The sequence below is a fragment of the Callithrix jacchus genome, chromosome 7 (assembly GCF_049354715.1).
Source record: "Callithrix jacchus isolate 240 chromosome 7, calJac240_pri, whole genome shotgun sequence".
NCBI classification, from domain to species: domain Eukaryota; kingdom Metazoa; phylum Chordata; class Mammalia; order Primates; family Cebidae; genus Callithrix; species Callithrix jacchus.
The window spans coordinates 148,535,759-148,545,781 of NC_133508.1; the positions used below are offsets into that span (position 1 = coordinate 148,535,759).

The 10,023-nt window shown below is 46.3% G+C and overlaps 1 protein-coding gene across 1 annotated transcript; it reads right to left on the bottom strand.

Moving 5' to 3' along the window:
• Positions 1 to 276: 276 nt before the first annotated feature.
• Positions 277 to 2,484, bottom strand: KCNA3 (potassium voltage-gated channel subfamily A member 3). Its single transcript, XM_078333076.1, has one exon. It carries the CDS (start codon positions 2,348 to 2,350, stop codon positions 620 to 622), a length of 1,731 nt encoding a protein of 576 aa, XP_078189202.1. The 5' UTR covers positions 2,351 to 2,484; the 3' UTR covers positions 277 to 619.
• Positions 2,485 to 10,023: the final 7,539 nt, after the last annotated feature.

Here is a 10,023-nt window from a genome sequence, read left to right on the forward strand (position 1 = left end):
AATTAGTCAGATCAGGACATCTCGGGCATTTCCCTTCATTCAAAGTTGTAGAGACCCTTAAAATTCTGGGAAAAACCAAATAAACTCGTGGTGGGTTTACAAGTCATTATTCTAGTTAGAGTCTTCATCCACATATCTACAGGGTAGGCAACTGAAATACTTATTCAGTAAATAATGTTGAAAGGTCCATCATACTGAAGTATCATTTACTACAAACTCATGTGCTTAGGAAAGAAACAACTGCCATTAAAATTCTGAGGTTAAACAGTTACTCTAACTGTTCTTTAGTTTCGTTTCCTCCCAGGATGTACTGCTTTTTTTTTTTTTTTTAAATAGGGCGTGTACTAGAAATGAAGTTTAATGTAAGTTTGTTGTTTACAATATTGAGAGAGAGAGAGGGTAAGAGGAAAAAGGAGAGCTGAGAGAATGCAGCCCACTTGCAAAACAGGCACCTGTTTCAGTATGAAGCAGTAGGGAGAGGGAGAATGAAGTGTGCTTCCCACTTCTTCAGGTCCTTTCCTTGATGAATGGTCTGGAAATGTATAAAACAAGGGCATAGGCAGACCAAGGGGGCACGTTCCACACAATACTGAGCACAGCATGTCACTTGTATTATATATTAAACATCGGTGAATATCTTTTTGATGTTGACACAGGAGTTGGGATTATTGTTCGTGGTGCAGGTGGCAGTGGAATTGCCCGTTTTGAAAGGGATCTGGGGGAAAGCGCTATGGTTCATACCCCCCTCTTCGATCACCATATACTCCGACTTACTCAGAGTCGAGTTACTCCTTGCTTTTCGGAGCTCCTCGGCTGAAGAGGAGAGGTGCTGGCAACTTCCTACGTGCATGTACTGGGCTTGCTCTTCCCCTTCCGTCTCCCGGTGGTAGAAGTAATTGAAGTTGGACACAATCACGGGAACTGGCAATGCGATGGTCAAGACACCGGCGATGGCACAGAGAGATCCCACAATCTTGCCCCCTATGGTCACTGGGTGCATATCACCATAACCCACTGTTGTCATGGTTACCACTGCCCACCAGAAGGCATCCGGGATGCTGCTGAAACCTGAGGTGGGGTCGTCTGCCTCGGCAAAGTAGACCGCGCTGGAGAAAAGGATGACCCCAATAAAGAGGAAGAAGATGAGCAACCCCAACTCTCGCATGGACGCCTTCAGCGTTTGCCCGAGGATCTGCAGCCCCTTGGAGTGGCGGGAGAGCTTGAAGATGCGGAAGACCCTCACCAGGCGGATGACCCTCAGGATGGCCAGGGACATGGCCTGCTGTCCGTTGCCCTGTCGCTCGGCCAGCTCTGTACCCAGAGTGATAAAATAAGGGATGATGGCCACAATGTCAATCAAGTTCATGATGTTTCGCGAAAAGGTGGCTTTGCTAGGACAGGCGAAGAACCGCACCAGCAGCTCGAAGGAGAACCAGATGATGCACAGGGTCTCCACCACGAAGAAGGGATCGGAGAAGCTGGAGGCTCCCCCCGAGGCCCCCGACGTGCTGTTGCCGGCTGCATCGAACGCGTCCTGCGACGGCGAGGAGGGGTAGTCCTTCTCGTCGCGGAACTCCGGCAGCGTCTCCAGGCAGAAGATGACAATGGAGATGAGGATGACCAGCACGGACACGATGGCGATGCCCCGGGCCGGCCCGGAGCTCTCGGGGTACTCAAAGAGCAGCCACACCTGGCGCTGGAAGTCGCGGCGGGGCAGGGGCCGCTCCTCCTCCCGCAGGAAGCCCTCGTCCTCGCGGAATTTCTCCATGGCCTCCTCGCCCAGCTGGTAGAAGCGGATCTCCTCGGAGAAGATGTCGATGGGCACGTTGACGGGCCGGCGGATGCGGCCCCCGGACTGATAGTAGTAGAGGATGGCGTCGAAGCTGGGCCGGTTGCGGTCGAAGAAGTACTCGTTGCGGAGCGGGTCGAAGTACCTCATGCGCCGCTTGGGGTCGCCCAGCAGCGTCTCGGGGAACTGGCAGAGGGTCTTCAGCTGCGTCTCGAAGCGCAGCCCCGAGATGTTGATGACCACGCGCTCCCCGCAGCAGTCCTGCTCGCCCGCGGCCGGCAGTGAGGGCGGCAGCGGCTCGTAGCGGTCGCAGCCGCCGCCGCCGCCGCAGCCGCCCTGAGGCGGGGCCCCTCCACCGTCCGCCGCCTCCGGCTCCAGCAGGTGGTCCCCGGGCACCACGGTCATGTCGGGCGGCAGCTCCGGGCCTGCGGCGGGCTCCGAGTAGCCGGGGTTGACCAGCGTGTGAGCGCCGCCGCCGCTCGCGGGGCGCTGGGGAGGGTGGGCGCGGTGGCGGGCGGAGGGCAGCGGCGGCGAGCGCAGAAGGCTGAGGTGCTCGTCCATGCGGCGGGGAAGAGGCGGCGGCGGCGGCGGGGCCGGGTCGCTCCTCCTCGCGCTCCCCGCCCCTTCGCCGCCTCCGCCCCCGAGCGGAGCCCGCCGCCTGTTGCAGCTGCCGCCGCGAGGCTCGGTCAGGGTCTGGCGCGGTCCGCCGGGCTCCCGCACAGAGACGCCTCCTCCCTCCGCCTAGCGCTCTCCGCCCCCTCCCCCGCGGGGCGCGCGCCCGCCTCCGCGTCCCTTCAGGATTCCCGCCCACTGCGCGGGCGCGCATCTCGCGCCCTGAGGGAGCCGCCGGGCCTTCCCTTCTTACCGCCCTCACGGACCCTCGGTGTCAGTGAAGCGCCCTCATGTTGCACCTCGGCGCCCCGCGGGAATGCCCACCCAGCGGAACCGGCCCACGGGGAGTCCGGCTGCCGGCCCCGGCCCCTGGGCTCCTCCCGCTTCTGGTCCGCTTCCCTCGCCCCCGACCCGCGTGGCGGCGTCCCAGTAGCCAGGAGCTCCTGCGGCGGCCCCGCGGGCGCCGGCCCCTTGGCCTTCACATTCCCCCCGGGCCAGCCCGGGGAGGGCAGGAGGTCCCGGTGTCCGGGGAGGGAATGCAGGCCAGGCGGGCGCCCTGGGCCGGAGGCAAGCCTGACACCGGCATCCCAGGCTCACTTGAGGGTCGAGGGCCGCCAAGCCCTGGAAGGAGCGTGGGGGGGGGGGTCTAACAATTTAGCTCCTGCTAGGATGAGAAGCCGAACGGAGTAAGGGTGCTGATGGGCTTCGCAGACTGAGTCCGAAGGAAATGGACCCTTAAAGGCCTTCGGGCCCTGCCGCTTTAGTGATTAGTTCACACCCATTTTCGCTGCGGAGATTTCGGCCACTGGGAAGAATCAAGGACCAAGTTTCCGATTGGGATTAGCAGTGACAGCCTGGCCTTTGTACACTGCAGAGACTTCCTGTCGGCGGGGAAGTAAGAGGAAATGGGAAAGGAAATTCACATCGTCTAAGTTGTGTGGTTACAAAGTCCCACTCTATGGCTCAAGTGTGTCGTGGAAGGGATGAGAGCAGGATCTGTACCTAGACTTTTTACTTCATATTTCAGCACTGCCCTTGTGGTGGGGAATTTGTCAGGCTTTATTTGTTAAACCCGGGAGGGCATTCATTCTGCAACTTGTACCTCTTGCTTGATCTGGGCCCAGAGGTAACTTACATGTATCTTCTTTAAACGTATTTTTCCAAATTGTTGGGGTTTACTTTGAACACAATTGTTTCCAGAAATTTTAACAATCTAATATAAGCTAACCCTAGGCTTTAAAGAGTCCATTTTTTAAATTGTATCATTCAAATCATTTACGGAAGAGGAACTGTTGTCTAGACAGCTCCTCACCCACCCCAAGTTCGCTGACAGTTCAATTTGAAGTAAGTGATTTGTGGTCAATACTTCCCACCACCACTCCCAACCGTAGGGTTCTCTAGGGCTCAGAGTAGGTCCTGGCCAATTTATACTGCTAGCATCTACCAAAGTGCTTTGTAAATAGTGGGGATCAGTACGTATTTGTTGAATTGAATTCCCCAAGGAGTGGCTGTTTGCACTGCTATCCGCTTTGGAGTGTCAACATTTCTTCTTTTTGAGCCCAGGATCCTATTGGGATTCCTAAGATGCGGAATGAGGAGAAACAGAGTTCACCATAGAAAACACTGCTCATTTGGCCGGGCGCGGGGTGGCTCAAGCCTGTAATCCCAGCACTTTGGGAGGCCGAGGCGGGTGGATCACGAGGTCAACAGATCGAGACCATCTTGGTCAACATGGTGAAACCCCGTCTCTACTAAAATTACAAAAAATTAGCTGGGCATGGTGGCACGTGCCTGTAATCCCAGCTGCTCAGGAGGCTGAGGCAGGAGAATTGCCTGAACCCAGGAGGCGGAGACTGCGGTGAGCTGAGATGGCGCCATTGCACTCCAGACTGGGTAACAAGAGCGAAACTCCGTCTCAAAAAAAAAAAAAAAAAAAAAAAAAAAAAAAAAAAAAAAAAAAGAAAACACTGCTCATTTATTCCATAGGACTTCCACTTCTGGCTCTCCTGGGCACAACAGGCACCTATGTACTTTCATTGTCCCTTCATCTTCTGTTTCACCTCCTGATCAGTGCCAGGCAATGCAGACAGTCACTTATGTTGTGAGATGGCAAAACTAGGCAACCACGTAAAACTCTGTTTCTTACAAAACTCCAGAACATTGGAGTATGACAGACACCTCATTATTTTGCATTTTTTGAGCTGATGATTAGAGTAGCAGTATGATCAATCATTCATATATTTAAATCTTGGAATGAGACAGACTGCTGCAATGATAGCTCATGGAAAGGCAAAGACCCTATTTTTAAAGACCAGATGTTTCATGTGCTTCTATGTCTGACTTAGAAAGTGATTTATTCCTTCTTTTGCAGGAATTAGTACTGAAATTAATATTAATCAATGGCAAGGAAGACCAGAGCAGAGGATAGTCCTGTGATGAATGGTCACAAGCTTCTCCCAGCTGTGAAATATCTTTCGTTCAGAAATGACTATTTCCATTGCTTTCATGTATTTGCCTTGTCTGGAAGACTTTAATTATGAGCGTCTTAGGACATATATAAAGCCCTTACTTTGTATTTGAGGCCCGGAGAAGTTTAGCAATTTGTTCAAGCTCACATAGCTAGTTAACAGCACAGCTGGGCCCAAAATCTTGGACCATTTCCAAATCCAGCGTTTGCTCTACTGTATCGCACTGTGCAACTCTTACGTTGATCACTGTGAGTACTTAATATACTAGATTTCTAACAGCAGCCTATTTGCTTCTGATTGCCGACTAGTTCACTTCAATTCATATTTATCTTAACTGAAAACCACTCCTGACGGCTGGTCGGTTGTCTACAGGAAATGAGTTGGTGGGCTCATTCTAGCGCTGTTGGATAGCTGAACCCATCATAACAAATCAATGCCAAAAATGGCATTTTAAAAGGAAAACATACCATTTATTTAGTACCCCCAACAGAGCAGCTCAAAGTGATTTGAAAATGTCTCATTAATCCTCATGACACCCCTGCGTGATAATAATAATATTATTATAATGTTTAGGCGTAGAACTGTGGCAAAGCCAACAGCTTCTCTGAGCATGTGCAGTATTTTCTTATATTTCAGTCTGTAATACCAGAGCCTGACTAAAACCATCAGGTTTGCAAACAGCAAGGGTAAATAAATCTTGGTGTTTGGCCTTTCTATGTTGCTGTAGGCATAGCTTGTGTTTCCTGCTGACCACATCAATCCTAGAAATAGTTCACTATTTGTTTGCCAGATGGGATTAGCTCACAAGTGTTTGAGAGTGGGACAAGGCAGGGCTAGAGATCTTGATCCACAACTATAGACGAATAAATGGCGAAAGAGCACCTGCTAACAGTGTAAAAGTGTTATTATTTCTCCACATCCTCTCCAGCATCTGTTGTTTCCTGACTTGTTAATAATTGTTATTCTAACTGGCATGAGATGGTATCTCATTGTGGCTTTGATTTGCATTTCTCTAAAGACCAATGATGATGAGGTTTTTAAAATATGTTTGTTGGCTGCATAAATGTCTTCTTTTGATAAATGTCTGTTCATATCCTTTGCCCACTTTGTGATGGGGTTGTTTCTTGTAAATTTGTTTAGGTTTCTAGTAGATTCTGGATATTAGCCCTTTGTCAGATGGATAGCTTGCAAAATTTTTCTCCCATTCTGTAGGTTGTCTGTTCACTCTGATGATACTTTCATTTGCTGTGCAGAAGTTTTTAAATTTAATTAGATCCCATTTGTCAATTTTGGCTTTTGTTACTATTGCTTTTGGTGTTTTAGTCATGAAGTCTTTGCTCATGCCTATGTCCTGAATGGTATTGCCTAGGTTTTCTTCTAGGTTTTTTTATGGTTTTAGGTATTACATTGAAGTCTTTAATCCATTTGGAGTTAATTTTCTTGTAAGGTATAAGGATAGGGTCCAGTTTAAGTTTTCTGCAAATGGCTAGCCAGTTTTCCCAACAGCATTTATTAAATAGGGAATCCTTTCCCCATTGCTTGCTTTTGTCAAGTTTGTCAAAGATCAGATGATTGCAGATGTGTGGCATTATTTCTGAGGTCTCTGTTCTGTTCCATTGGCCTATATATCTATTTTGGTACCAGTATCATGCTGTTTTGGTTACTGTAGCCTTATAGTATAGTTTGAAGTCAGGTAATGTGAGGCCTCCGTTTTTAATTTTTTAATTTTTTTGCTTAGGATTGTCTTGGCTATATGCGCTCTTTTTTGGTTCCATATGAAATTTAAAGTAGTTTTTTTCTAATTCTGTGAAGAATGTCAGTGGTTCATAGAACCAACTGGGCTACACACACACACACACACACACACACACACACACACACACACAAACACGGATTGTTTTTTAAGTGACACTTCCTCCCTTTTTCTTTACTTTCCCTTCTGGCAATCCTGAATGGATCTGTCCTGCACTCCAGAATTATACATTAAACTCCCCTACTTGATAGTCTTCCTGTAGTGAACCAAACTTAATATTTATAACACTGAACTCATTATCTTTCTCCCCAAACTTGCTTCTCTTCCTGCTTTTTTTTTTTTTAAATTTTGTGCTAGAATACAGAGTCATCCCTGCATCCTTCTTCTGCTCCCATATCTCTGTGGTCACCAAGTGCTTTCCATTCCCCCTCCATGTCCTTCTCAATTCTGTCCATACCTCTCCATTCTCACTGCCACTGTCCTAGTTCAGGCTGCCATGACAGTTTCATAACAGACTCCCTGCTTGCAGTCTCTCTTTTATGTATTTAATCATCTAGGATATAGCCGAGTTATTTTTGTAAGACATTGATTTGATCACATTGCTCTCCAGTGCTGCCATGATGGCCAAACCCTGGCTCAGATCTGTCATTCTGGTCGCATCTCCACACTACTTGCTGGTCCCTGGACAGATCATCCACTGACACACTGCCAAGCCATTGCTTATGCTAGCTGCTTATGCTCTAGCTTGCTGGCTACTCCTTTCACCTTTTTCAATGGTGAATTCAATCTTCAAGTCCCAGCTTAGAGATCACTTCTATTGAGAGGCCCACCTTTTTGTCTGTCATGATTACCACTTCAAAGAAGATTCAATGTAACTGATAAATGAATCCAGTGATACTCATCTCATCAGAGCTCTTACAGTATTTTGTTTAAAGCCCCATTAGAGGGCTTTATTGTACTGTATTTAGGTGTGTATGATATGATCTGTCTTCCTATGAGAATGTGAACTCCGTAATACTAACAGCTAACATATTGAGGAGTGAATACACTATGCTAAGCCAGGCATGCTTTGAAGCACTTTATATGCAGTAACCTCCAACATCCCTGTAAGGCAGGTAATATTACTACTATAATATAGTAGTATTTCATAGATGAAGAAACTGAATGCAGGGTGTTGAATTCACTTGTGCAAGGTTATACAACTAGAAAATGGTAGAACCAGGATTCAAACCAAGAAGTTCACATCCTCAACCCCTACTGTAGGCTACCTCTGTGGCGATTAGAGGCCTTAGCTTATTCATCTTTGTATTTTCAGTCTCTAATATTGTGTTGCTATATGATAAATGCTTTTCATGTAGTATAACAGAAGAAAAATGATTATGAAGCATAATAGGTATTTGCTAAAAGTCTGATAGACCATGATGAAAGAATTAGTCCTATTCCTCAATACAAGGGCTATACATGGCCTTTCCTGAATCTGTACCATTTTTTTAAGTAAGAAAGATGCAAGGTATAAAGAGAAAGTTGTTCCAGAAGTAAATGCAGATATGGGTCCTGGCTGGGACTGAGATGGTTCTCCGGTATTGCTGTAGCCTCACAATGACCCAGCAGTCTAAGTCTTTGTTCTCACATGGCAGAGTGATTTTCAGAAAAACATTTCCAGGCTGGGTGTGTTGGCTCACACCTGTAATCCCAGCATGTTGAGAAGCTGAAGCAGGCAGATTACTTTAGGACAGGAGTTCAAGACCAGGCTCTCCAACATAGGGAAACCCCATATCCATGAAAATTACAAAAAATCAGCTACTCGGGAGGCTGAGGCAGGAGAATCACTTGGACTTGGGAGGTGGAGGTTGCAGTGAGCTGAGACTGAGCCACTGCACTTCAGCCTGAGTGACAGAGCAAAACTCTGTCTATAAAATAAAACAAAATAAAATGAAAAAGAAAAATATTTCTAGTCAGATAAGATTGGAACTCTTGTCAGCAAGTATGCCAACAAAAGAGTTAAAAGTATTGTGTTAGACCAAGCATTTACATAAGCCAGATTCTTGAGCCTCTATGTGTAAGACACAGCAATCAGACACTGAACCACTTGTATGGCCTTTTCTGGTTGTAGTTATTTTATTGAAAAAACAGGCACAGTCACACCTCTAATCATAAATAAGATGTACAGTTAATGATGAGATAAGCTGTAAAGTCCATAGTTTATGCCATTTTTTTTTTGTTGTTTTTTTGAGATGGAGTCTCGCTCTGTTGTCAGGCTGGAGTGCAGTGCTGTGATCTCGGCTCGTTGCAACCTCTACCTCCAGGGTTCAAGTGATTCTTCTGCCTCAGCCTCCTGAGTAGCTGGGACTACAGGCATGCACCACCATACCCAGCTAATTTTTGTATTTTTAGTAGAGACAGAGTTTCACCATGTTGGCCAGGATGGTCTTGATCTCTTGACCTTGTGATTCACCTGCCTCAGAGTGCTGGTATATGCCAATTACTTATTTGCAGAGGGGAATCTTCTCAACATTTGTAGAAACAATTGAATGGCTTTAGAGCACTAGCACACATATTACAGCTCTTTTAGCAAGATGTACACTACAAATAATACTTTCACCATGATTTTTCTCAAAGTGGATTTGGCCAAGAGTGTTAAAAAATATCTAGAACATTAATTTATTTTCTCATGTTCCTTCTGTGAGGTACTTTGTTGTGAGGCTGTGGTGAGTCACAATAAAATTAATTTTAAGAACTAAAAGGTATTATTTCAATTATATGATTGAGTTGACATCCATGTGAACTGTTGAACATAAGTTGACATAAAATTGTAAAGCCTTAGCAAACACCTATGGGAAATTATTGAAACACTGTTAAGGTCAAGGATAAATTTTGATTGAGGTTTTTGTATTACCATCTGGTGAAGCCAAAAACTGATTAATCTACAGGCATCATATTACAGTGTTATTACTTTGTCATTAGGTTTTGTAATTATGTTGATAAAGCAATTTAAGAACATGTCTGTAGAATAGCATTACAATTTTATTGAGTTTTCATTACAACGGTCATAATGTTAATGAAAGTATATGAAGGCCCGTACTGACCCCATTAATGCTGAGTAGTATAATGATAAAAGAATATGAATAGAATTCTTTGGGGACTTAACCATACCTGAGATAAGGTGCAATGGATACATTACTTGTTTATAAAATGGATGCAAATAAAATTCAACGTGTTGTGATATGTCAGTCATTGCCTAACCCAGGCACAGCTGCAAGTATTGAAAGCTTTCGTTTATAAGCTCAGGACAATTTAATTCTAGAGCCAATTCTAAACAAACTTATGGGAATATATTAGAAAATCTGATCTTCACCCCAGTCGCTGGCAGAGGTTCTAGCCTCTTTCTCGCTGCTCTAAGG

Coding starts and splice junctions, on each gene's coding strand:
- KCNA3 (XM_078333076.1), bottom strand. CDS start 2,350: ATGGACGAGCACCTCAGCCTTCTGCGCTCGCCGCCGCTGCCCTCCGCC.